Source organism: Actinia tenebrosa, unplaced genomic scaffold, assembly GCF_029948245.1.
Source record: "Actinia tenebrosa isolate PJP-AT-01 unplaced genomic scaffold, QUT_ActTen_1.0 PGA_scaffold2__45_contigs__length_23673736, whole genome shotgun sequence".
Taxonomy (NCBI): Eukaryota; Metazoa; Cnidaria; class Anthozoa; order Actiniaria; family Actiniidae; genus Actinia; species Actinia tenebrosa.
In genome coordinates this window covers 786,286-814,174 of record NW_028292579.1, presented here as the reverse complement: position 1 = coordinate 814,174, position 27,889 = coordinate 786,286, and the positions used below count along the sequence as shown (strand labels likewise).

The 27,889-nt window shown below is 41.8% G+C and overlaps 3 protein-coding genes across 3 annotated transcripts in view; all 3 read right to left on the bottom strand.

Annotated features, from left to right (window-relative positions):
• The window catches only part of LOC116303981 (protein VAC14 homolog), a 34,099-nt gene extending 9,950 nt beyond the window's left edge, over window positions 1-24,149 (bottom strand). The window contains exons 1-7 of the mRNA XM_031713628.2: window positions 23,935-24,149; window positions 23,516-23,666; window positions 21,421-21,588; window positions 20,265-20,327; window positions 2,034-2,141; window positions 866-975; window positions 365-471 (exon numbers count right to left, since the gene is read on the bottom strand). Coding sequence (XP_031569488.1) covers window positions 365-471; window positions 866-975; window positions 2,034-2,141; window positions 20,265-20,327; window positions 21,421-21,588; window positions 23,516-23,666; window positions 23,935-24,032 — 805 coding nt within the window. The 5' untranslated portion in view covers window positions 24,033-24,149. The remainder of the gene's footprint in view (window positions 1-364; window positions 472-865; window positions 976-2,033; window positions 2,142-20,264; window positions 20,328-21,420; window positions 21,589-23,515; window positions 23,667-23,934) is intronic.
• LOC116298483 (uncharacterized) lies at window positions 18,338-18,914 on the bottom strand. The gene has a single exon (XM_031706968.2). The coding sequence runs from the start codon at window positions 18,858-18,860 to the stop codon at window positions 18,480-18,482; it is 381 nt and encodes a 126-aa protein (XP_031562828.2). The 5' UTR covers window positions 18,861-18,914; the 3' UTR covers window positions 18,338-18,479.
• Window positions 24,150-27,077: 2,928 nt separating the features above from the next.
• Window positions 27,078-27,887, bottom strand: LOC116303999 (cell division cycle-associated 7-like protein). The gene has a single exon (XM_031713645.2). The coding sequence runs from the start codon at window positions 27,885-27,887 to the stop codon at window positions 27,078-27,080; it is 810 nt and encodes a 269-aa protein (XP_031569505.1).
• Between the last annotated feature and the right edge of the window lie 2 nt (window positions 27,888-27,889).

Sequence of the window (27,889 nt, the reverse complement as noted above, 5' to 3'; positions counted from 1 at the left end):
CAAAACGAAAATTGGGATCAAAACTCATACAAAAGTCTAGTTTTTGGCCCTTTTTGCCATTATGGCTCATTATTGAAAAAAAATCCTCTTAATATTTAAATTAACATCAAGAATATGGGTTAATTGATCAAGCCTTAGCAGCCATTCTCAATCACATGCGCCGCTCTAGCAATTGTTTCTGTAGAGATGACAAAGCTTTTGGTGTACGTCAATCAAGGCATTTCCATGACATTCTATAGGCACGTGTCCATATAGCTTTGTGTTTTCCAACAATGTTATGGAAACGCCTTCTTTGTCGCCAACAGAAACATTCACTATAGGGTGAGTGTGATTGAGAATGGCTATAAACCACCTTTCTTCTCACCTTCGGACTGTGAATGAAGCACCAGAATGTTGACCATCTCAGCATAATTAACAGTTTCTGGTGACTTCTTAATTTCACGTAAGATCTCCCCAAGCAACGCTTCACACCTGTCATCCACATCAAAAAAGGAAAATGTTTCCAGTATCAACAAGCATTACCTTTTTTACAATAACAGAGCATAATCGGATTGACTGACACCTATGACCAATGAGAGGACCATCACATACTGTAGTATGCGGTTTTTTTGCTTTTAGATGTGTTTTTTCTTCATTGTAATCATAGATGATGTTTTAAAATGTTCAAAACTACTGCACTCATGATTCCGCTTGAGTTCTGAACATTTTGAGATGTCGTCTATGATCAATAAGAGGTTTGTTAAATTACAGAAATCATGTATTTTTTTGGCAAAATAGAGCTACTAGTGAATCAATATTTTACTGTTTGGTGTTTAACATCAATAAAATTATAAAGTTGGTTGTTATTATTATTGATATTACATACATTTTTCTTATCTCTCCACTGCGATCCTTAAATATCGCAAATAATCCATCTAAAAATTCAGGCAGATGGCCTATCAAGTCCAGGTCAGGGACTGAAGCAAGAACCATAAGCTAAACAACAAAGAAGAGTGCAATAGAAAATTAGAGAGAGATAAATGGTGGCATATTGATTCCATAGACTAACCTACAATCAAAATAATATTCATAACAGAAATGGGAATTAACAGGTGACTCCACAGAGTGGCTCTTCTTCCACTGGATTCCAATGGGAATTTAGAAGTTGATTTTTACAGCTGGAGGAAAACCAATTACCAAAAACCCTCCAATTACGAGAGAGAACCAACAAGCAACTCTGACTCAAATATGACAGCAAGTCTGGAGAGTCTCAAACCCGGGTCACATTGGTGAGAGGCAAGCAATCTCACTGCTGTGACACCCATGCTTGCTAAATTTGCAATATTACAGTGTCGTTTACTACAGTGTACCACTACTAGAATACCTTGCACATTTTCTTTCCTTTGGTTCAGTTTTTAGCACCAATGGGCCTTTTGCACTTACAGTATAAATTATGTGACCCATGCATGTCTCATGAGGATTCATATAGGGGTTTTTAATATGATAGCTGTATGTGCAAATCCTTATGAAATACTCAACATACATGTATCTATTTTTATTTCTTCTGTGTTGTGTTTCATTCACTGAAACTTTGCCTTCTTACTAATATCTACATGCTCTTTGCAATTCTGGCTTTCATTTTGACACAACGTCTTGTTTTACACGGAGTAGGGTCATAAGACCTACTACTGCAAAGGGTCTATAGACCCCTTGCATGTGACGTCAAAGCAGCTTAATTTAGAGGACAAAACAAAAGAATTTCGATCTCGTGAGAATTGAAAACCTATTGTTATGTCCTCCAAATAGACCCCTTGCATGTGATGTCAAAGCAGCTCAATTTGGAGGACAAAACAAAAGAATTTCAATCTCCTGAGAATTGGAAACCTATTGTTATGCCCTCCAAATTAAGCTGCATTCCGATGTGCTGCAAGTAGGGGTCTATTGTCTTACCATTCTCATGAGGTGAAAATATGTAACTAAGAATTATGTAATAAAGATAACAACTAATTAAAAGAGCAAACATCCACTAATATTAATAATAATAATAATATTACCCAAGACACCAGAAACTGCTTTGCATAAGGATTTTTTGTATAGATCCTTTCTCTTAGCAACGGCATGAAAGATATCAAATCAAATGATGAGCTCTCTGTCACAATGTCCTGTTAAAAAACAAATCATTAACAAATTTAGTGTCCTCAGCCAGTAGTATAGGGGATGGGGGTTCCAGCGCAACGACCACCGGAGGATTACCCGTCTAAAGTACCCCCCTCGATTCGTACCGCGATTACCCGCATCCCGTGTTTATGTAAAATATGTTAGTCTATATATGGAGTGCGAAGATTGTAAGAGAACTTTTAAGAAAGAAGTGGACTTGAAGAAGCATTTGAAGATGAAGACGAAATGTATGAGCAGCTATAATTGTGGATGTGGTAAGAAGTTTGAGACTAAGGTTAAATTGTTTTGGCATTGTCAGGATTGTGAGTATGACTACGACGATCTGAAAAGGGTCTGGAATTAGGTATAAGATATTTCCTATTATATAGATGGAATCCCAAAGCAATTTCGAAACGGTGTTAATACCCGGTAACGGTGAGATTGACGTTAGACAGTTTTGGCGTCAGTCAGAAAGGAAGGTCAAGAGAACGCTTCGAAAAGGCATAGAAGAATTAGGAGCCCTGAAAGCTAGTATAATGGTAGAAGTAAGTTTATCAAAAGATGAGGTAACGACAACAGCAATGCTGCGATCAAAGTCACTGGTTATATTAGAGTCCACGAATCTGGATAGGTCACTCAGCGAAGCCTTAGAAGCAATAATGGAGTCGCTGTCTAACTACACGAAAGAAGGATCAGGTTGGACAGTGGAGGAGGTAGAAGGTATGGAGGTTAGCATGGCAAGGTACGTGCCAATACGAGGAGGAAGTTACGTGCCCCTGCCGGTGTGGGTAGAAAGGAAGAAGGCAATCGTTAACGTAAAGAATGACGACAACCGCTGCTTTATGTGGGCAATACGATCCGCACTGTATCCAGTAGATAAGGATCCATGTAGACCAAGCAAGTACCCAACAGATGATTTGGAGTGGGATGGCGTAGAGTTCCCAATGCAGCTGACAGACATACCGATATTCGAGCAGGAAAATGACCTAGCCATTAACGTTTACGGAGTCAGAGACCAAACGATAGTACCACTAGTGTTGTCAAAGAGTAAAGGAGAACGAATACACCTTTTCTACCACGGCGGACATTATTCGTGGGTTAAACATGTTAGCAGACTGTTTTACAGACACACCAAGCACAAAGGTAAGAAATACTTCTGCGACTGTTGTTTGTTATCCTTTACCAGCGTTAAAGCTCTAAAGGATCACGACGAAATATGTCGCGGAGTCGAAGAAGTGGCGCAACGGATCCAGATGCCCACAGATAAGAACCTATCGTACTCAGACCATCAAAAGCAGATGCAGGTGCCTTACGTGATATATGCAGACTTTGAAGCGTTGATAACTAAGGAAGAGCAGAAAAGTGGTGCCACGAATAAGGTGGGATTACACGAGATCTGCTCCTTTGGTTACATAGTAGTCAGATCAGATGGTAAGGCCGACCCTCCTGTAATTTACCGAGGTAAGAACGCAGCTAATGAGTTTCTAGAAGCATTGCGAGAAGAGGAGGAAGAGATAAGAGAACAATTAAGACGCCCAAAGAAGATGGTATTTACCAAAGAGAACCAGGAGGCTTTTACCAAGGCAAAGAAATGCCACATTTGCCAACATACGCTTCTCCAGTTTGGAAGACGGGCCAAGAAAGCGTGGGACGAAGATGGAAAGTATCTAGGAGAAGCTCATTTCAAATGTGGTAGGTATGCAAGGAAGGGGGAAAAGCCCAACAAGCCTTCCACCCACTGCATTCATTGTCATAAAGCATTCGTTGAGGATTTCTATGTGGATAAGGTTAGAGATCACTGCCACATCACGGGTAAATACAGAGGAGCGGCTCATTGGAAATGCAATATAAACTTCAAAGTAGACCCAGAAATGGAAATACCCGTATTCTTTCACAATTTAAGGGGTTACGACAGTCACTTACTCTTACAAGGAACAGACGGCTCCGAAGTAAAGTGCATACCCAACAACAAAGAAAGGTACATGTCCGTAACCGTAGGCAAGCTAAAGTTCTTAGATTCGCAGCAGTTCATGGCGGACTCCTTAGCAAACTTAGTAAGGTATAACACGGAGTTCCCCATTTCCAGTCAATACGGCACGGAAAGGAAAGGAGTCTACCCATACGAATACATGGATTCCTGGGAGCGATTCGAAGAACCCCTACCACCCAAAGAGAGATTCTACAGCACCCTAAACGAGTCCGGTATAAAGGACGAGGAGTACCAGCATGCGTTAGATGTGTGGGAAAAGTACTCCTGTGAGAATATGGGAGAATACCACGACATCTACCTACGTTCAGACGTAGTGCTGCTCGCAGATGTTTTCCAAAGCTTTCGAAAGATGGCAATGGAATACTACGGGTTGGATCCAGCGAACTTCTACACGGCTCCTGGGCTTAGTTGGAGTGCGCTTCTAAAGAAGACAAACGCGCAACTGGATCTCCTAACGGAATACGACATGTACCGCTTTATGGAAGACGGTATCCGCGGCGGTGTTTGCGGACCCAGCAGACGATACGCAAAAGCGAACAATCCCACGGTGGAGTACGACCCGGAGAAGCCAACCACATACATCTTCTACTTAGACGCAAACAACCTCTACGGTTGGGCAATGTCGCAGTACTTACCTGTACGCGACTTCGAATGGGACAACATAAAGCCCATAGAGTTTTACCTAAACGTAGGTAAAGAAGACGACAAAGGTTACGTGCTGGAGGTGGACCTGGAGTACCCAGAGCATTTGCACGACGCACACGATGAGTTCCCGTTAGCACCAGAAGCGATAGAGATACCATTTAAGCAGCTGAGTCCGCTGCAAAAGCAAATGTGTCCCGGATACAAGCCATACAGGAAGCTAACGATGAACCTGATGGACAAGAAGAAGTACGTGGTGCATTACCGCAACCTGCAGTTCTATGTGCGCCACGGCGTACGCGTGAAGAAGATCCACCGCGTTTTGAAGTTCACGCAGGAACCATGGATGCGCTCCTACATTGACTTTAACACACAAAAGCGTGCGCAGGCAAAGAATGACTTCGAAAAGAACCTGTTTAAACTAATGAACAATAGCGTATTTGGTAAGACAATGGAGAACATCCGCAAGCGCGTAAGCATAAAGATAGCCAGCACCAGAGAGGAAGCAGAAGCATACGTGTCACAGCCTGGATTCGTTAGATACGTAGAAATGTTAAACTTCTACGTGATTCACATGAAGAAAGCGAATCTATTCCTGAATAAACCCGTATACACGGGGTTTACAGTGTTAGACCTATCAAAGCTGCTTATGTATGAGTTTTACTACGACAAGCTAAAACCGAAATACGGTGATAAGTGCCGCCTCTTATACACCGACACCGATTCCTTGATACTAGAGGTGCAGACGGAAGACATTTACGAAGACTGTGTTCCCGACATCGATGAATACGACACCAGCGATTACCCACGCGACCACTTTCTTTACTCCCCTAAAAACAAGAAAGTAATCGGGAAAATGAAGGATGAGATGAAAGGAAAACCCATCGTGGAATACGTGGGCCTGAAACCAAAGATGTACAGCGTGCTAAAGCTGGACGGTGTAGAAAAGAAAGCTAAAGGCGTAAAAAAATACGTGGTTAAGAAGGACATAACCCACGAGTCCTACTTAAAGGTCCTGCGTACGCGTAAGGAACAGCGGCATAAAATGAACAGCCTGCGCAGCTACGGACATCAAATACACAACGTTACACAGGAGAAGGTGTCACTGTCTGCATTTGACGGTAAGAGGTGGATGTGTGATGATGGTATCCATACGATAGCATTCGGACATCATACGATAAGCAGTTCTTCTTTGACGAACCCACGCGTGGGACCATCGTGAAGATAATACAAGATGGGCTGACCCTTCTTAGCTATCGCACTTCGGATCTGGTAAGTTTCCAAAGACCAATTGGGATCCGTAGCTCTTTTGGATCCTCCTTCTAATTCACCCGGCTCATAGAGATATCGAACCGTGACATCACCTAATCTCTTTTCCTGGGGGAAGACTGCCCTCGAACTTCTGACGAAGGACTTATGTTCCACGTGTTTCTTTTTTATAGCATCCTTGGGTTTCATTCCCGTAGCCCTGGCCGCCTCGTTGTTCAAAGCCGCGACGACCTGGGGGAGCCTCTGAGTCCATTCCCTGTTGCGTTTGGAGGGATCTTCCAGCTCTTTCCAATACTGGTATCCAAAGAGACGCTCGGCCAGGGTCTTATTAAATCTTTCAACAATGCTCTGACCCCTGTGGTACTCAGCTTCAGCTCTCCTAATTTTAGTGTCGTGGTCTTTCAGGGTCTTAGTAACCACGCCCATGAACTCTGTCCCCGCATCCACTTGCAGCAGCTTAGGCCATTTCAAGACGCGCTTATAAATTCTACCTAGGGCTTCTGCGACTTCCCCAGAATCCTTGCTGGTTATGGGTTCGGCGTCCTTGTATCTGCTTGCGATATCAACTACGGTCAAAGCGTACCTATAGGTCTTCTTTCTCACCTTGTCGTGCGGTAAGAAGAGCAAATCTGCCTGATGAACTTCATTGGGGGCATTTACGGTAAAGCTGGGCCTGGGAATGTACTTAGGCACGGGAAGATAGACCTGCCAGAGGGTTTGTTTTCTTAACCAGTTCTTAGCCGTTTCTTCTGATACCCTGGCCGCGGTCGCGAGTTTCTTGATAGCCGACGCTCCTTTCCAATAGCCTTCAGGCCCATAGTAAATCCTTTTGAGTTTGTCCTCTACGCGGCCCATTATATGAATTCCAAAACAAGACTGATCTTACGTCCGTTGAAATCCACCGTCTTTCCGTCCACTTTAATGGTAATGTTTATGCTTTCTACCAAATGAGATAAGTCATAGCTTAAAGAAATGGGAGTGTATTCTACTGGGTCAAATGGATTACCTTTGGGCAGAAACTTGGACATAAGAGAAGACTTTTCTCCATTGTTGTAACTATGAACCAAGTCGCAATAGACTTCGTAAGAGGATGCGACTTTCCATTTTACGTCAAGTTGACCATTGATCGTGGTACTAGTAAGGCCCAGGAGTTCTACCAATGGACTGCCCTTTAAATTAGCGCTTCCACTATTTTTCTTGAATTTCATTTCATGGGGTAATCCTGTGGTAAGAGTATATCCATGCTTTGCTAGCTCCTTAGCCAGTGTTATGGGGGTGTAATGGGAATCTGGTATTTTTGGTTTGGTGGAAGTCACGACGACAAAGCCATTAATTAAATTATACCAAGAATTGTACAAAGAGCAACTAACCAGCCGAACCCTTTCCGCGCGGATGGGAGGATTCAGATAAGTAGTAAAGTTATTCTTGTCGCTTTCCAAAAAGACGATCATTATATTAGATACGCCAAAGCCACGCCTCCCGCCAGCCCTGCGACTCCTACGAAGACCAACTCACTATCTTTTTGTTTCTTAGAAGGCTGGTAGTAATTCTCGAACTGAGGCCTTTTCAGCCTAAAGTCGGGGTGCGCCTGCGCATAGAGCTTAAAGGCGTAGTCTGTGTTTTCGAAGTTCTTATCCGCCTGCATTTTGTCTTGGTAATTCTTGTCCAACCAATCCCGGTAGGCTTGTCTCTTCTTATTCCAAGCCGCCACGTCCCTTTGATATTGCTCCAGCGCTAAGTCGTGCCTCTTCCTTTCGGCGTTAGATTCTGCGTTTCTATCACCGCTAACTAATTTATCCAGATATCTACCACCATAATTAGCCCCTGTAAATGCTAAAGCTGCAATGACTCCACCTGCGACTAAGCTAACCATTATACGTTAGGCAGGTACTTTTCCTTTCGTAGGTAATCCTTTAGCATGATAGCCCCGCCAACGGCAGCGGTCATCTTAGCGAAATTAGCGAAGCTCTTGCTTGGGTCTTCAGTAAAGTCTTCTTTGAGCACTTTCTTACCAACCCAACCAATACCCGCAACGATGGAAGTAATGATAGCTGCTTCTTCAACAGTTTTCAACAACGCGGTTGACATTATATTACAAAGCGAGAAGGTTATTCCATTTCAGGGATTTTGCTTTTTCTAACCTCCACAGGTGCGCGATATGTTGGCGGTTCTACCTTTTTCGTAGCCCGCCATTGTAAGTAAAGGCTGCCTGCTGCTATGATGACTCCTAACGCGCCAATGACGTACCCAGGATTAATAAAGGATTCGCTTTCGTTCTCCACCTTTTCTTCTTTTTTGGCTTTGTTCTTCCTGTTCATCTCCGCGAGCTTCTTTCCCGCGGCAACTCTGCCTGCAGATTTAGCCTTGGTAATCTTCTGCTCGGGTTGCTCTGCCTTCGACTCTGGTTCACTCATTTATATCTAAGGACTTGAAGGACTTGACTAAGTACTTGAGAATGACTTGACTAAGTACTTGAGAATGACTTAAGGACGACTTGACAATGACTTGACTAAGTACTTGAGAATGACTTAAGGACGACTTGACAATGACTTGACTAAGTACTTGAGAATGACTTAAGGACGACTTGACAATGACTTGACTAAGTACTTGAGAATGACTTAAGGACGACTTGACAATGACTTGACTAAGTACTTGAGGCGACTTGATCATCAGCAAGTGCTGCCTGGAAGACCTTTTCGACTTCTCTATCCTTCTTGAAGTCCTTCCAAGATGTTCCGAAGGAACCTAGTACCTCCTTCAAGTCGACGTGCTGAGCTACGTGAAGTGCCGCAGAGGCGACTGCCATTAACTTACCGCACTTCAAAGACAACCAGCCGCAGGTTATCTTAAGTTCTTGGGCGATGACATAGTCCTCGCTAATGTCCTTCCGCAGTTGCTCCACATCGTCTATGGGCAGTGCAAGTCCAAGCAATTTAGTCGCAAGTCGGATAGCGGAGTCTGCGACGGCGTCCGTGGTCTTACTTGCAAGGGCAGCCTCGTACCTCTTATGGAACTTTTTGACTTCCTCTTCTGACAACTTGTTAACTTGCTCATGGGTAAGTTCCTTGCCTATCATTTCTTTACACTTCCCCGAAGACACAAGGATGTTGAGTTGTTCCTTGAGGTTACTTTCGTCTAACTGTGTGGGGACTTCATCTAAGAGCTGCTCAATCTCCATATACATTAACGTCATAAGGAAACCTCAAAGAAAAGATCATCTTGGAATGTTGATGCGTCTTTAAATGCCGCATGTATTCATGCAACTGTTCCTTGCTTATCTCACCGCCGTAGTCGCTTAAGATGGTTTCCAGGTCTGACTTGCTCGGAGTATAAAATACGACCAGGGAGCCTATGTTTTCCCTGAAGGGCTTAGAGACGCTGGTAAGCTGCTGCGAGAGTAACCAAACGCTGATATTGTCATGCCTACCGCTGAAAGCAAGCTTCACCAATTCGGAGGTGCGCTTTTTTACGTCATCCCCACAGGCAATGTCATCCAGTATGAGTAAAGTCTGTGTATCTTTAGGGAATTGCTTGTGCCAGAACTTAAGATGGCTGGATAACTCGTTGGGGTCTAAGATATCTACGAAGAAGTCGTCATCATTCCTGCCTATGCCTTCCCAGGTAACATTATTCCTGTAGGTGGGGCATAATAGCACGATATAGTCGAAGCGGTATCTAAAGGGTCCTAATAGCTGCTCCACGACAAATTGTGTCTTTCCACAGCCGGTGGGTCCTACTATCAGAGCGTTACAAGGTATGTGATCTGGGTTCATATATAGATGGAACCAGTGGAAGCAATGCAAAGAATCGTAGCCGACGCAAAAGATAAAAAAGACACCATAGAAATGCAAAGGGAGGAGATAAACCGGTTAAAAGAGCGCGTGCAGGAATTGTACGATGAAATGTGCGGTCTGAAGCGTGCAGAACGGTTTGGCGCCTTGTTGACGATGGCGACGTGGGCTAAGGAGTCCGTTAAGGACTTCATTCAATATCCCCCCTAGAATGTTAACAATTAGGTTAAGTAATTGTTAAGGAATAACATACCTCGAATTAAAGATGTCTTAGAATGTTAACAATTAGGTTAGATCTTTGTTAAGGAATAACATACCTCGAATTAAAGATGTCTTAGAATGTTAACAATTAGGTTAGATCTTTGTTAAGGAATAACATACCTCGAAATAAAGATGTCTTAGAATGTTAACAATTAGGTTAGATCTTTGTTAAGGAATAACATACCTCGAAATAAAGATGTCTTAGAATGTTAACAATTAGGTTAGATCTTTGTTAAGATGTTATATAGTGGTTATCGTACTGTTATGTATAGATGGACTGCGCGGCGTGTAAAAAGAAGTTTAGCTCCAAGCAAAGACTACAATACCATGTCCGTAATGGTGTTTGCACAAAGAAATTGAGTAAAGTTTGTAAGGATTGTGGTAAGGAATTCAGTACTGTTCAAAAGATGCGACAACATCAGGACAAGCGTATTTGCATACTTTGCAAGGGCTGCAATAAGGAATTCCCTTTGGGAATGCAGCAACACTTAAAGAGAGGAGTTTGTGATCAGACCAGGCAGTGTGGTTTCTGCAATAAGATACTTAGTAGTCGACAACGTCTTCAAACGCACCGGAAAACGCATGAACTAAGTTATAAGTTCCACTTTAGGAGCTACGACTTAGAAGGCGTGGATTGCTACCAATGTGCGGATTTGATGAGTCGCTGCCCGCATAAAGAGGATTACTTAAGGAATCGCATAGATTACCATAAGAAAATAGTCCGTACTTTCCCCTCCTTTGAACGCGCCGAAGGCGTTCCGTGGACTAAAAGGGAGTATTGGAGGCAGGAGTGTGATCGCTGTGGTTGTGTCAGAGAAGAAGAACATATCTTCAACTGCTTAACAATTACTTAACCTAATTGTTAACATTCTAAGACACTCTTTGAAATAGCTTCCGGGTGTCTTAACAAAGATCTAACCTAGATGTCAACGTTATCAGACATCTTTTTTTTTGAGGTATGTTATTCCTTAACAAAGATCTAACCTAATTGTTAACATTATTGGGTGTCTTTATTTCGAGGTTCCCAGTGTCTTAACAAAGACTTAACCTAGATGTCAACGTTATCAGACATCTTTTTTTGAGGTATGTTATATGCTAGCCTACGCAGCTGCCTTTCTGGGAGGCATTCTAATTACCCTTTCAATATATGGACTGTATTACTTGCGAACTACCTGCCGACTGCATTACAACTCCCAAAACACGTAAAAAATACACCTGCCTTCATTGCGACAGGGTATTCTCCGAAGGATCCTTTGTGGGGCATTGGTGCTCTGCGGAGCAGCGGACTTTAGCAGACGTCCTTACGAATGCAGAGGACTCTCAGGCTCATACTTGACTACGTCAAATACCCACCTGCCATCCTTTTTACCATGACTCATAACATGGGTAACGTCCTGCCCTTCGATGGCGTACCTTATCCTATCGGGCGCCCAAAGGGTGTATGTTCTTTTTTTATTCTTTAAGACCAAGCGCAGGCGGTCCAAGTCTTCGAAGACCACATAATTCTTTATCTCGTAGATTTCCCCTATTCCTAAATCCTTCCAGTGTGTTTGGATGAACTTTAACTCGTTAAATTTATCCTTGTCCATATATTCTATGAAATATCTTTAAGTGTGTTGCCAAAGTCTCCGAGGTTTTAAAGACCTTACAACACCACCTGCAGGGAATTCGTAGGTGTTCAGCATACGCAGTGATCTCCCTGCAGATTTCGTCGTAGTCGCTGCCTACGAGCACCTTATAGCCGTTTTCTTCATACCTCTGTAAGAGTAGTTGCTGATCTTCAGATAACCTGCCGTTGCCTTTCGGGGTCTTTAGCTCTATGCAGAATCCACAGTAATGTGTATGCGCATTCAAGATCATTAAGTCGGGTTGACCGCGTTGATATCCTTTCTGCCAGCACTTTATACGTTTGCCGTCCGAATCCTGCAGTTCACCTAGACCAGGGGCTATGAGCATTTGGGGGTAAAACCTGCGGATGTAGTCCACTACCTTTTTATGTAAGTCGAACTCATTTTCTATTTTGAATACCAACTTGTTTGGACCGTCGAAGCGCTTGTCTATTGCATATTTACCCGTCTTACGCAGCGAGGGTAGGACTTCCTCAAAGACCCAATCACGAAACTCCACAGCTTTGGGTAGTTTGGAGCTAAATATCAGTTCGTACAAACCAGGTTCGGATATAAACACGGCATTTGGTTGTGCGTTAACGAGGGGGCGGTGATTCGCAGCCCCCTGTAGATCGACCCATCTTTTCTGGTATTTCTCAGATACGTGTGCTCTAATTGCATCTTTGGGGCGCTCATAGCCCAACGCCAAAGCCACCTCCTTCGCTTTGAAGTACAAAGTTTCGCCTTGCACTATGCATTGCAGTTTGGTGTCGTTGTTTTCAAATATTTGCAGCATCGTATATCTAAGGAATATTTAACCTTAATATGCAACGCTCTTTAGCTGATTCATTTCCACGCTCAGTTGCGCGTCAGACACGACGAAGACGTAGCAGTTTATTTTGTCGCCGTCGCCTGCGGAGGCATTCTTGGTGCGCTTGATCTCCAACGTTATGCCATCCTGCGTGTTTACTAAACGTAAACCCTGGCCATGTAGGTCTTCGTCGTTAATGGTGCGCATGTCAATCCACAGCGCATACTTATCCTTAAAGAATTCCTCGGGAGATATCTGGTCGCCAAACTTACGCATGGCCTCTCTGTACACGTCTGCGGGCTTTATCCCCTGCGAGTAGACCTTGTTTGGAACCCCGTTTATGTTGACCCCTACGTTAGTAATGTTGGGGTTGTGAAAGGCTTCGGAGTCGCGCTTGCCGGCTTCGTAGGGTTTGGCAAACACCAGCATCAACCCCGTGAGACTTCTTCGGGGGAGGTTAATACTTTGGTTAATAACCTCATCCGTCTTATCCAGGAAGCTGAACGTCTTATACATCACTACGTGGTCGTATAAGAATGCCTTGCCGGAGTTGTATTCCATGCCAGCGCTACGGGCCAGCTCTTCGCTGTACACGGTCTCATACTGCAGCTCTAAGTTGGTGATAGAATAGGGATCCACGGCTCCACTGATTGCGGTGTCCATGCCTCCTATGACATTTGTAGGGTCTGCCAAGGTTACTTCAAACTGCAACTCGGATAACTGCCTGGGGTAGTACACACCATGACTCGTAATTACTTCGAAATCCAAAGGGATAACGTACTTGCTACCATAGGCAGTCTTTACCCTCGTCGCGTCTGCTACTGCGGTTGCTCCACTGGAGTCAGTAGGCGCGGGGTTAGTATCGCTGCGAAGCTTACGAAGAATAACGCTTCCAATTCCCTGCTCTATCTTTTGTGCACGGTCAAAGGCTGTTAGCCACAGATCCTTATACGTGGTGTACAGGTCGTACCTATTCAAATCCAAGAGGGATTCCCCTGCGAACTTGATTCTCATCTTAGAAACGAGGTTCCTACCCACGTTATTGACGGTATAGCGCTTGTCCTTGGTGCTTGGTTGTATTGCTAGGTCAAACCTTAAAGCCAAGGTACCAGGAACCAATACTAGGTTATCCGTTAGGCGGGGTACGCCTACGTACAAGGTTTCCCCGGGCCTGGCGCTGCTAGGCGTAAAGGTGACCCGGTGAAAGGTGCGTTCTGCTTTCAGTCCGCCAACCTGCTTAGGTAATACGTTGGGGTTTAACTTTGAGCTTATCATATATAATGGAAGTAGAAGGAACGGATTTTGACCCCACCACCGAAGAAGGTCAAGTCGACATTAACGACGAAGAATACGACGCATGGACTAAAGGCGCGGAAACCGACCCCCTAATCTACGACATGGCTCTAGAAAACGAATATGGTAGCAAGTGGAAAAGATTCAAAGCCTCCTTAAATCGCATGTGGCACGAAAAGAACCCAGGTAAGTCCGCCCCTGAGTACATGGAACTTCGAAACATGGGTGAGCAGGAAGCAACCGCGCGGGAAACCGTAGAGTGGGCGACGCAAGAGCTAACGCAGCGCTATTCCCACTTCGAGGCCGACGACGTAAGGCTCACAGAACGCGGAAACAAAGTCCTCATAAGCGTTCAAGACATGAGATATCCCAACAAAAACCTTTGGACCAAACCACAAGTCCTCTTTGACGAAAATGGCTCGGTCAAGGTTAACGTGGCAAGATTAAGAGGCTTTCAACTAGCTACCCGAAGTGCGTTGGAAAGGTTGGAAGCCCTGAATGAAAGGGTCGCACTAGAAAAACGCGCCGAGGGACTACGAGAAACGTTGGAAGAAAGGGAAGCAGATTACATGAGACAAAACCGACTACTTCTCGATGCTCAAAAGAGAGAACTTGACGACAAAAATCAGCTAATAGTACAGATGAGAGAACAAAGAGACAATGCCCTACGCGATAGAGACCAAGCCCGATACGCCTTCAATCTTGCTCTAAAAGACCTGGACATGAGCAAGGAAGAAGCCAAAAACTTGAATGTCACCATAACCGGCTCTTTGGAGGAACGGCGGCAGTTGGTTGCTGAAATTAACACTAAAGACGAGCAAATTCGGCAAATGAGCCAGGCCGTCGAAGACCTGGAGGGGCAAATAGAGCGGCAGCAGGAAATAATCAACGACCAGGCCCGCCCTGAAGAGGAAAGGGAAGCAGCTCAAAGAAAACTAGAAACTCTTCAGGTGGAAGTTGCGGAATTACAGGCGCAAAAGGAAAACCTGGAAAGAGAATTGGGGCTTACCACCAAGGAAAAGATAAAAAGAGCCCTTTTGAAGTATGGCGTTCCGCTGGCATTCGCGGTTGCTATTAGCACCGTAGTAGGAGTCATCCTATCCACGCTTAAGGCTACGGGCGCGGGCGTAAAGAAATTAGGCAATGGGCTGACGGACTTGGGAAAAAAGATGGCAGCCGGTCTTCCTGGGCTGCTGGGTTCGGTTGTTTCCTTGGCACTTAGGGCCGGCGGCGAACTGTTGAAGTTCGTGGGGAATAACATTTGGATCTTGGTTGTCGCTATTGGAGTGGTACTCTTGAAGAAGATGAAGGGTTAATCTTATCTGGGTACGTTACTGGGGGCTTATCGTCGTCGTGCGTCCGAGGTGTTCTCGACTGGGGATAAGTAAAGATAGTATTCGCGCCGCCTTGATAATGCGAAACTAAAGGTATGAAAGTCATAGTACTAATGGTCTTATGATTCCAGGCAGCGTCCACCGGAGAAGAAGCTGTCGAATAGGCGGTATTTATCCCAACAATACCCGGTAGGTTGACAGCAGCACGATCGCTTGGGCGAACTTGAAGCCTCGCGTGTTGACAGTTGGCTATTATGTGAAAAGTTACCGATGTTAGGTTCTCCGAGCTTATGTATGCAGGCTCGAAAGTAAAATGAGTCAAATGCCTCTTATTATCTTTTTTCCTGTAGGGCTGTAGTGGGCGGTCATTTTCATCAAGAATTCTAAGCCCAACGTTAGCGTTATTCCACGTGTTAATGCTAATAGTGCATATGATTATACCAAGACCTCCAACCTTTACCTGCAGGTTGGTATCATACCATCTATCACCAAAGTACTCCTTCTCCTCTAAGTAATAGAAAACCGAATCTTCCTTTACATGTGGGTTGTTCATATATATCTATAGACTAAGCACCGTAAGGGTGCTAATAGTTTTGTGATTATAAACGTAATCTCTTTGATCCTCTATGCTATTTACCGTAACCTTTCCCGTATCGTCTACGCGCATTTGCAGCTTTACCTTCCCATGGCAGTCGGCAACCAAATGAAGAGTCCAAACGGAATGATTTTCAAGGCTGCCTGGGTTGGGCTCTACGGAGAAATGCGCAGGCTCCCTGTTATTATCTTTTACGCGCATGGGTTGTAATATGCCATTGTCATCGCAGAAACGAAATCCTACGTTGGCATGGCTGGTCGCACCAATGCAAATACTACAAAGGATCAATTTCTTACCTGAATAATTCAAATTCACGGACATGCCCGTGACATCAACCCAAGATGCCTGGGTGTATTTTTTCTCGCCTGTGTAAGTCGTATAAACACAATCTACTCCAGTTACGTAGGGGTTGTTCATCGCCATATATAATAACTCAGACCAATGCTTGCAGCTGCTAGGCCGGCTTTTAATAAGTTATGGTCATATTCCTCAGGTATCGCAGGTAGGACCTTCTTTGATGGTTTCTTAACTGTGGGTAGCTTCGTTTCGTGTGACTTTTTTGGCTTCTCTACGAAGTGAGGAATGTTCCTAAGAGTGTCAGAGTTCACGTCGTTCACCCCAAACTTCATATCCTTAGTAGCTCGCTGCAGTTTGTTGTTGTATCCTACTACAGAACCAGTATTTATAGATAAATTACTAGGCATTAACCAACAACCCGGGGCTACTGCATAGTCCAACCTCGCCTTAGAATTTTGTATGGCTAGTTGGTAACGCTGTACGCCCTTGCTAATGTCGCCCTCCAAGATTGAACTTTCAAATAAGATCAAGGCTTCGGCTCGCGTTTCTTCTGCGGCGCCCGTATTTCCGATTATGCTGGATCGGGTGTTTACCTGAGCTCCAAGGATAGAATACACGTAAGCTTCTATGCTGCGGTTTAAACGGGCAAGGCCGGCTTTGGTTAGTCCTTTACCTTCTGGGGGTATGAAATTAAGATATTGCTTTGTTTGCTCGTCGTTGGTAATTTTGATAATCAGTGGATTAGCCCCTGCATACTTACCGCCCTCGTCTTTGAACAAAGGTCCGTCTCTAACTTCCTTAGTGGTCTTAGCGTTTGGTTCAAAGAAGGTGCTACTGTCGTGAGTTTCTTTGTGATACCCAGTGTTCCATCGTAGATTCAACGCATGAACTTCCTTATCACTTAGCTCGTGTCCACCAATCCCCCAATAAGCCCAAATATGCCCCAGACCATTGTTAGCGCCGGCAGTGCATCGGAAATCCTTCCCTACAACGTCAAACTCCTTACAAAGTCTGTCATAAGCCGGCACGCTGTATTTATTATCTCTTGGATAAAACGTGGCATCTCCCGGCAGCGCAATAACACCCATTTCATGCAGTATTCTTCTAACCGTGAAGTGAAAATGAAACATAAATATTGAATTCTTCATCAAGCTTGCGCTTACACCACAGCCGCTAGTGGCACACCAAACTGCAAAGTTTAGTTGCTGCGGCCAATAACGCATGTTAGGACCACTTAACCATTCATGAGATTCCTTAGCGGTGGTATGAACAATGGGTACGTCTTTGAAGATATCCCGCACCTTTAACGGAAAGGAATGCTTGTTAGAAATCCGCATGTTCAACGTTAAATCCAAGCTTGGGTGTTTATCAAATGAAACTGCGGGTATCGGATAAGTACTGGTACCCAGCAATAATTCCTTTGACCAACTGGGTTCAACATGCGTTGGCGCTGGCGTTGGCTTATGCATTGGCGAATGCTTCAGTTGATCGTCTATTTGATTAACCAGCGTAGGCTTCAAATCCTCGTTGCTGTACATCCTAGAGCCGTTATAGTAAATACCATCGGGTCTTCTTTCGAACTTACTGGGGTCTGCATGTGGAAACATCTTCCTAAATGCTCTCCAATTCCAGTAATCCCGGTTGTCGTGATGTGGCTGCTCCTCAATATCATTCCCAAAAGCGTCGTACATTAGTATATATAATGGATGTTATACCATCAGCGCCTAAGTTGTACCCAGACGTTCCCTATACTACACCTAACGAACTAAACACCGAAAACTTTCGTCTGAATAAAGCGAACTTAATCTTGGCTTACTTGGAAGGGCAGGCAAAACACTACGAAAAAGTCCGAAAAAAGTATGCTAGAGCCCGAAGCATATTACATAAAATCGCGATAACTTCCGGCTCCATGTCCGTGGCTTTAACAGGCTCTGGCGTTGCTACTTCGCTTACTGGGCCGGGAATAATCGTTGGAGTTCCTTTGGCCGGCGTTGGGGCAGCCTGTGGTATTATCTCGGCTGTTGCTACGGGTATTATGAAACAGTTGTCAAGCAAAATATCCAAGCATGACACGACAATAGCTCTGTCAAGGGCTAAAGTAAATACAATTACCGATCTTGTCTCAAAGGCTCTGCGTGACAGAAAGATAGACGACGTAGAATTCTCGCTTATTCTGGCCGAAGAAGACAAATACGAGAAATTAAAGTCGGACATAAGGAATAAAAAAACAGTCGTAAAAGATCTTTCCGAGGAATCTCGCAAAAAGATCTACCAAGAAGCGAAAGAAGAGCTTCAAAGAAAACTCGCTCAGTAAACATCTGCTTTGAAAAAAGCGAGACAGGATTTTATTTGCATATTGAACGACAGTCTAGATAGTTTCACAAAATATTACATCAGTTAAAAAAACCAATATCATCTAGTACTAATGTCCTTAATCGGCGTATAAACTCGCTTCAAGTTCCAATTGAATCCTGTGACTGCATTGGATATGGCGTTGCTTTTTGTAAACGCATCTTTCTCCTCCTAAGCTTGAATGCATGTTTCTGCACAATCTTTTCGTTGGCTTTGTTAGTCGTCTTATGAATTTCATCTTGCAGCACGCGTCGAGATTTCTCATTTCTAATGGCCACCCGACACTGACGAATGGTTTCTTCAATCAACTCAAACTCAGTTTCACATTCCTCCAGGTTCTTGGCATGAAGATCATCGAAAAAATCCTGAAGATCGATCTCAATAGTAGTCTTCAAATGCTGTAGTGTGTATTCCTTAGCATCTTGTACCTTATTACAAACATCTTGATAGCGTTGATCTAGCTGTTTCAAAGAGTAAGGCATCTTCACTTGAATCTTCACAAACGAAATATTCTTTCACTAAAACGTTTCACAATTGTGAAAGAAAATTGTGAAGGTTTTGATTGGCCGAGAAAAATCATACGATCATGACAATCTCGTGACAGGAAATTCCCATTACGTCATCGCCTGGGAATCCATCCTAACAGGGGGTGGTTGGGGTCAATTTTGTAAAATATTTCGTAGATTGCGTCAGGGTAATAAGGAATATCCTTATCCAGCCGACAAAACATCCACTCGGCTTTTGTCATATCAGAAACCTCAGGAATAGACTTACCGGTAATTTCAGACAAAAGATAGGGAATAGCTTTGTAATATTTCCCTAGTTTTAATTTTTTCAATGTCTTCCGTAGACTTTGTGGGGTTGGCTCTTCCAAGTGGTCTATGATTTTCTTCTTTACTTCGTTGTCTAAATATACCGGTCGATAACCTTGGATATGACTCATCCAGTCCCTAAAGTATTTTATTCTCTTGTATGGGGTCTTCTTACGACCTCCATTGGCATAATATTGCTCTTTGGTAGCATTTGGTGCGGCATTACGAATATTCTTACCACATTCGTAACACTGTGCTGACGTGTCGTCTTCTATTTGCATTTTCTTGTCACAACAAACATACTTATTTGGTGGTGGGGTAACAAACTTGGGTTTCAAGCACTTTACACAGAAATCATAAGCAAACTCTTTACAATCTTCGCACTCCATATATAGACTAACATATTTTACATAAACACGGGATGCGGGTAATCGCGGTACGAATCGAGGGGGGTACTTTAGACGGGTAATCCTCCGGTGGTCGTTGCGCTGGAACCCCCATCCCCTATACTACTTCAGCCTCTTATACAGAGCTTTCAATAAAAGGCGGCTACCGGCTGTTCATCGAGGGATACTTCACCTCAAACTGCAAGCTATTTTGACAAAAAATTAATTCAGCGCAAATAAAGTTATATACAAACACCAGTGGCTTCAGCTCCCTACTTTTTAGGACCAATCTACCTACTACAAATATTATTGAAAGCTCTGCTTATATATACCTCTTAAAAAAGAAATGTTTTGCTTTGTTTTTAGGATAATAGGTGTTTTCTTGGGGGGGAGGCAAGGGTGGATTCGGGGGGGGGGGGCAAAGGGGGGCTGAAGTCCCCCCTTCAGCAGAAAAAAACCATGCTTTTTTATGATGTTTTCCGTTGTGTTGACGGAAGAAACTCGATCAGCCCCCCTAAACTTAATTAGCCTCCCTCAAAAAAAATTTTGGCCGGATCCGCTCTTGGGAGGGGTGGGGAGAGCAAACCAATTAGACAACCAATAACAAGTTTCCAATCTAGTAAGAGTTCCCCTCCTTTAATAAAATAGTAAACTATGAAAAACTAACAAAATAAGACAAGTGACTTACCTTCACTAGTCTGTCCAGTAGCTCTGCACCATTCTTGACATTAGGATCTGGATCTGCCGCAAGCTGTTTATCATGAAACAATAAATATGTATATGCTTTTATCTTAAGAAATTTATTTTACTGCGATTCTAATGGGAACTCAGACAATCAACAGCTTGTTTTCACTGCCGTTAATTAAAAATAATCAGTTTTGGCACCTTTTACATTTTAGATTGGCAGCAGTGAAAAGCCAAATTCAAACGGGCAACTACAGAGTTTACATAATATTGAGGATTGGCTTTTTACAAAAAACAGTCATGTGGTGATATATCACTTTAATATTGAATCAATTCAGCCAAAGGTCCCTTGGGGAAGGGCTCTGCTGGATGTCAAACAAACTTTAAAATGCTTCATATATTGAAATCAAAAGCATCTCATAAGAAGAAAATAAAGTAGAGTCAACTCTCCCCTTGCAGACACCCTAGTGTTATTGACACCTTGCTATTGCGGACAGGAGAAAAATCCCCGGCCAAAAATACTGACTCAGAAATGACCAAAAATTAACTCTCCCTATTGCGGGCACTTGCTATTATACAGACACTAAGTGATGGGTCCGCTGTAACAAGAGTTGACTGTACTTTGAAAAAGGTTTTGGATATGACATTTGTAATCCAGCAAAAGTTATTTGAATAAGAAAAGACTAAATGTTTTTGGCATGCATCCAGTAATAGTCATGTGATTATTTCCTGCAAATGCCCTATTCCAGTAATAACCTTTCTTGCCATTTCATAAGCTGAATTGACTTCATAAATATGACCATAGCACTACAGGCTGAGAACCTGTGAAAATCCTGTGAAAAATATCTCTGTATTTTGGAAATTTCACAGGTTTTTCACAGGTTCTGGAACCTGTGAAAGTGTTCCTTTTCACAGGTCTGGATGTTTGAAAATCCTGCGAAAATCCTGTGAAATTTCTAAAATACATAGATATTTTTCACAGGTTTTTCACAGAATTTCCACAGGTTCTGGAACCTGTGAAAGTGTTCCTTTTCACAGGTCTGGATGTTTGAAAATCCTGCGAAAATCCTGTGAAAAACCTGTGAAATTTCCAAAATACGGAGATATTTTTCACAGGTTCTCAGCCAGTAGTGATAGAGTGACCACATATGCCTACTAACCTTACTCAAGCCATCGAATACGTCATTGAAGTAAGGAATAACGGATCCTCTTGCAACTTTTGCAATGTTATATAGTGCTTCACAGGCATAATAACGCACACGACTGTCTTGGTCAAAGAAGCAGGACAGTACAGGTGGTATAAGTTCTTTGAGGTATAGTCCCGCATCCTATCAATGAAACAACACTATAGTGAATATACACACAGAATTATATCATAACACATGCCACCATGTTTCACAAGATTATCAAATAAGCTCATGTCATTTTTTCCATGCAAGCTCTGATTTGAATGTTCATAGGAAAAAATTAAACAGTTGTTTGTGTCAATTTGGGCAGCTTGTTATTTTATAAAATGTGTAGTTCCAGGATCCAGGATCAAAACACTTGGGATCCTGAGAAAGCACATGAGAAGATGGAAACCACTGTTCTTTGCAAATACCACTTTGCGTCGACGTGGTGTTCTACGCTTCTCTCATTTTCTCTCAGCATCAAGTGTATTTATCAGAGTATCAAACAGGGGAAACTGTTATATATTTCTTCATTAAGTTTAAGCTGGTGATATTGTTTACAGGAATCAGTTCTTTAAGCTGGAAAGAGTGTAAAACCTTAACAAAGACAGATATGTTAACAGGCGTAGATACAAGAATTTTGAATAAGAGAGAGAGAGATCTGAACCGAGGTTGTCTTAACAAAATAGTATCAGGGAAACAATGACGACTAAGAGTAGAGCAAAAGCAGTGTTCTTTGTGGGTTATATAGATTGTTTAAGTTGTGACATATATCCGTGTCCAACTGCTCACAACAATGGCTAAACTAAAAGTGAAAAAATGTTCTCAATGATTTAGACTCCACTTGAAAGAATTAGAACTTTCTTTCTGTCATGAAGAAAAAGTAAGAAATACTTTATAGAACTGCTTTTGGTTTGAGACCTGGAAGTGATATAATTGATGTTGAACCTAAAAGCTTTATTCCATTGCAAAATGGAGTATATAGATTTTTGGTTGAGTGTGGCATATATCATCCTCTTTCATTAGGTCCAAAATCAAAAGGAATTGGTCCTTATTTTTACTTCATTGCAAGATATATTTGTCATTATTCTAAATATTATGAGATAACTTTTTAAAAAAGTTTAGCAGCGTCTTTGTCTCAATTAATCCACAAATTTCCCAAGACATCAAAGGTCCCATAAAGAATCAGGATGTTTGTTCTTGTTTTACTGACAGTATGCTGTCCTTCTTTCATTATTATTATCTTCTCTTCAGCTTTGGAGTGAATTTGGTCTAACTGTTGAATAGTTAACGCTACCTAAATTAATATATGTTATTTAGGTCGAGATAGGGAAAAGCTGTGCACGAGGTCTTGAATATACAGACCGAGGCTGTTATGCTGAGGTCTGTTATCAAGACCGAGGGCACAGTTTTTACCTTCCCAAGTTATTTACTATCTTAGTTGACGTCACAACTTGAAATTTCATGTGCCAACAGTCTGAAAATCAGGGAGAAAATGAAGATATACATGTAATTGTCAGTCTCTTCACACGTTCTCTGGTTAGATAAACCCCAAGATTCGCAGTACCATTGGTTTGGCATGTATTTACTATTTTAGGTGACGTCAACTAAATAGTTATCTAAGTTATATAAACTTATCTAACTATTCAACAGCGTGACTAAATGCACTCTAACTTATATCTCTGACCTAAAATCTTACATATTCGAATATTAAATTTTAATTTTATATTAATTTAAGAGAAATAAAAACCTGACTGAATGGACCTTAAAAAAGATTACCAAATTTTACAGCCACCTGTTCGCCAAGTAATTTTTTTACATTTTCAAAAGAAATCTTAAGAGTTTGAATTAAGAATCAATATGTTTATTGCTTTTGATCAACAACGAGGTAATTATTACATTTTTGGACTTCATAACATCACAATAACGAAAAAGAAAACAAAAAACAGACGTCATGGGTCAAACACGAGGCAGTTATTCATAAGGAATAATAATCATCATCATATTCACAACACCTGACATATAATTGCCGTACCATCAAAAATACACTCTCATTTAGTTCAATCCAGTGGCCTTTTCTCCCTACCTTGCCTAAGGCGATAGCTGTTGCTGCAAGTCCAATCAATCCCCCTTTTCTTGCATGGCTGTTATGCGATACGGCGAACTCTTCGGCCAGTACGATCGTTAATCTTCTGATCTGCTTCACGTCATTGTTCGCGACAAATTCTTTCACCATACTACGAGAGAAAAGAGAAAGAATCTCGAGATTGAGACACGAAGACATTGAAGTTTACTTGAACATGGTTGAGAAATTTTCTCACTAAAGTTGAAACAACGAAGATAAAAGTCTAAATGTCGAATACAAATACTACATATATGCTTTAGAGAGTTATTTGGTGGCGTTTCGCAGCCTTTAACGGTTTCAAAAGCACGTCAAAAGCATTAGTTCGAAGTGCATGTGTATGTCGAAACACGAACATTAAAAGTGAGTGTCATTCCACTTACCGCTCAACTTCTAGAGCTGCAGTCTTCCGTTTTTCGTAAAGTTTATCATTCAAACCCCTCACAACATTTGGCGTGAGTGGTAGATGGTCCTTCTCCATCGTGAAAGCTTGCGATCGCTAGCATCTGATCATATTTATAAAGGTTTCTAAAGCACAGTTCTTCTGCCCTGCTGAGTCAGTCTTGTGGTGCTTCGTCTCGTGCAGAGTTTCGCATCCCGCGAAGCCACAGCTTCCGCTCACCCCAGTCTACCACCATCCTAAAAACACAGGAAACCCAAAATAACAATGCAGCATTTTTTAAACATGAAATCCACAAAGGCATTAAAAAAACTCAAAAATCTAATTTTTAGATCGAGTCAACATTATATCTTATTTCTAATGGAAGTATTAAAAGAAAATTCAGCCTTGCAGCTGCAGCTAAGCTGGACAGGTTTTAACCAGCAGGGTAGCTTGATGCGTCATACTGAGAACTGTTTGACGTGTACGGCACATTCTATGAATAGCTCCCTCCCTTGTAGATTTTCATTATACTTAATCCATATGTCCTGGAGATTTGAATCTATGAAAAAAATATAGCTGCCATGTGGTTTTTGCATTTTTGTTATTATACAAGTCAGTTCGAAAAAAAAAAAAAAAATCTCTCCCCCGGCCCACAGAATGCTCTAGGCCACTGACCCCCAACAGCTCCCATTAAGCTTCGCATATTCTGTAAAGAAATTACCAGAAAATACCTCCTTCAGACACTTTCATCTCTTGAAATTATATTGGCTCTCAGTAGGTTAGTATGGGTATTTTCTCGATCTAAAAGATGTTGTGGGAGGGTTTACGCAAACAGATGGTTGCTTAGATACCTACTTTGAATATGAAAGAAAATCCCATTAAAGTAATAATTTTTTATTTTGTGGTCATTTTTTTGGGAAAATTTATGTGGTTTAGTTCGGTTCTATGCTCATGGCTTAAAGTATTAAGCTTTGTTTTAAACTTCACTTACCACAGGAAAAAAAAAAGGATTCCCAAATTGGGAATTTCCTTGAACTCCCAATTCGAACACCAACATTGGGATTTATTGTTGGGAATTTCCTTCTAATACCCAATAGAAAAACAAAATTCCCAACAAACTAACATTGGGAATCAGTGCCACTTTCCCAATTTTGTTCTCTCTTGGAATTGAATGGGAATTCGTTGGGAATTCAAGGAAATTCCCAATTTGGGAATCCGTTTTTTTTCTGTGATGCTAACATTAATTATATAAATAATATGTTATTTTTAAGGTAACTTAATAGTTGACCAACACACCTGTGGCCCTAGTTCAATGGTCGAATTGGAAATTAGCTGATTTTTGAGAGGAGAGAAAAACCTGTAGAAAAACCCTCGAAGCACAGGAGAGAACCATAAAGCAACTACGCTGAGTCCAGGAAGCAAACCCACTCTCAACACTATACCACCCATCTAAGTGTCGATCAATTGACCAATTGACATTTTCCTGTAATAAATCAATAAAATATTCAAATGCCTGTCAAAATTGCTTTTTAACTTAAATATCCCAAGTATTATTGAAAATAAAGAACTAAAAATATGATACAAAGTATAATGTTTAATGAATCTCAAATTATAGTATCTAATTTTATACAACAAACTTTATTTTAAGAACATAATTTTTCAAACGATGTCAAAAAATAATATATGGCAACAATTCCTAACATATAAAAGTATAATATAAAAAAGATGCGAAAAAAATGTTGACCAAAGCTTTTTTGACCATAGGATATAGTACAGGATTGATCATAGAGGATATGTTTGGTGTTGCTTTGGCCCTAAAAATATTTTTCATCAATATATTCAAAATGGTAGACCACAGGGAGCCCAATCTAGATAAAATTGAATGGCAAAAATAAAATCTTGAGTATTTGTACTTATCAATGGCGTTATATACCATAGGGGAATCATATAAGAAAACAAACGCGCACGCAAAATTTAAAATTCTAGTGCATTTTTATACGATTTTTTTCTCTTTCGTATTACGGAGGACATTATCTGAGCCTCGAATTAGGCCTAGGGTGCTGTTTCCCTAATGGTTTGGTCAATATTTTTTTAGCATCTTACTTTTAATCCTACATTTGTACAAATAAAAAAATTCGTAATGTTTAGGGCATGACTCTTAAAACTAAATAAAATATATCGTTAAACATATTTTTATAAACTCTTAAATTATTGATATATACCTTGATAGACTATCTTTAAGATACAAAACTAAAGCTAAGATAATGAGAAATTTTAAAAATCCCATGCCAATCTCTTTAGAATTATTACTTGCGTACTACAGATGTCACAAAACTGGGTTTTCACAACTGAAAAAAACATGTCATCATACCTCAAAATATCTACGACTCTGCCGACAAATATCATACTCATGGTCTGCATTCCTTTCTCCAAGTAACAGCCTCCTTTTGATAATTTGTGGGAAAGAAAATTATCAAAGAATGCCGACACCTGGAGAAAGGAATGCAGACTAAAAGTTTCATGTTTGTCAGCAGAGTCGTAGATGTGACCATGACATGTTTTTCTGGTGTAAAAACCCAGTTTGATGACATCTGTAGTTTCAGCTACAAAAATGGCAAGTCCTTCAGAGTCTTAGTCCCAAAGTCTTTACTACTTCTGGCAAATAAGGAAGATTTAAATTTCATAGGAGCCTCACCCCCAAAAGTTACGTCAAATTTAACTACACTTATGTCAATTTCTTTTGCAGGAAGTGGGGTGCAAATCTCTTCTGGATCCAGGGATCTACCCCTGAGGTCTATTTCAGTGTATGTCAACATGGTTTCATCTGATTGAAAGAATTTGTATAAAAAAAGTAAAAATAAAGCGGTATATTTCCCCTCTCCTCAAGAGATATTCCTTGGGATTGTAACTAAAACTGTTTTAAAATAATCTACACCCTAAATTTTAACCTTCCCATAATTGGATTATCATTACCATAATTGATTGCCGAAATCGAAAATGATCCTCAGTATTGCCAATACCCTTGAGACTCGGGACTCTCCCTATGCGCTGAAACTTTAAAAGCAAGTTAATAACATAAGCTTTTTTACTGGAACTGGAAACATTCTTAGAAAAAAAGGTCCCCTAGCACGAGTGACAAGGCTGTTAGTCTCCTAGAAAGGTCTTCACATCCTCAAATCCATTTTCTCTGGCCAAATGGATCATAATACCAGTGCAACGTCTTCCTCGTTTCTTCATGCAGAAACTACAATTGCAGATTCCTCTACACGGGGGGCACATCCAGCTAGGACTCATAATAGCTTTCTTCGCATCCTCCCCATAGCGATTCTTTAAACAAGGTCCGCAGAATTGACCTCTGATCCCTATACACGAGTTACTTTTGCATGTGGTCTTGAGATCGTCCGTCTTCTGTCTGCACTGATGGCAGCTTGTACCGTTTACTGAATCATAGGTCTTGTCAGCTACTCGTTCTGCGACCAAAATTAGGTCTTCTTCACGGACATCCACTGGTGCTCTTGGAGCTGGTTTTCTCAGAAACTTTTTCCGCTTTTTTCTCAGTGACCCGTCTGTGTCGGAGTCAGAATCGCTGAGCTCAGAATCGGAGGAGCAACTCTTTTGTTTTTCAAATAGCTTCTCTGTCAGAGGTCCTCTCCATTTGACAATGAGAGTGTTTGGAGTGTAAATAACCCTCTCTGCATTCTCTTCTTCCTCGTCTGTGCACTTAAATGACCGTGTTTTGCGATCTGGGTTCCTGCGGAGTGGAAAATCTAAGGTCTTTCGTCTCGGTTGTCGTTTCTTTGCGCTCGCGTCTCCACGTGAGGCGATTCTTGGAGTTCCAGTATTTACCGCAAGAGAGGTGCCCTGAGGAAACAGTTTCTTCAACATCGCCTTATTCTCCTCAATCTTTATCCTTCTCACTCTCTCATATTCGCTTTCAGTATCGTTTGGAACCATTT

What these genes read in the sequence shown, in the direction of transcription:
- LOC116298483 (XM_031706968.2), bottom strand. Translation starts at nt 18,860, where the DNA reads ATGCCTTACTCTTTGAAACAGCTAGATCAACGCTATCAAGATGTTTGT.
- LOC116303999 (XM_031713645.2), bottom strand. Translation starts at nt 27,887, where the DNA reads ATGGTTCCAAACGATACTGAAAGCGAATATGAGAGAGTGAGAAGGATA.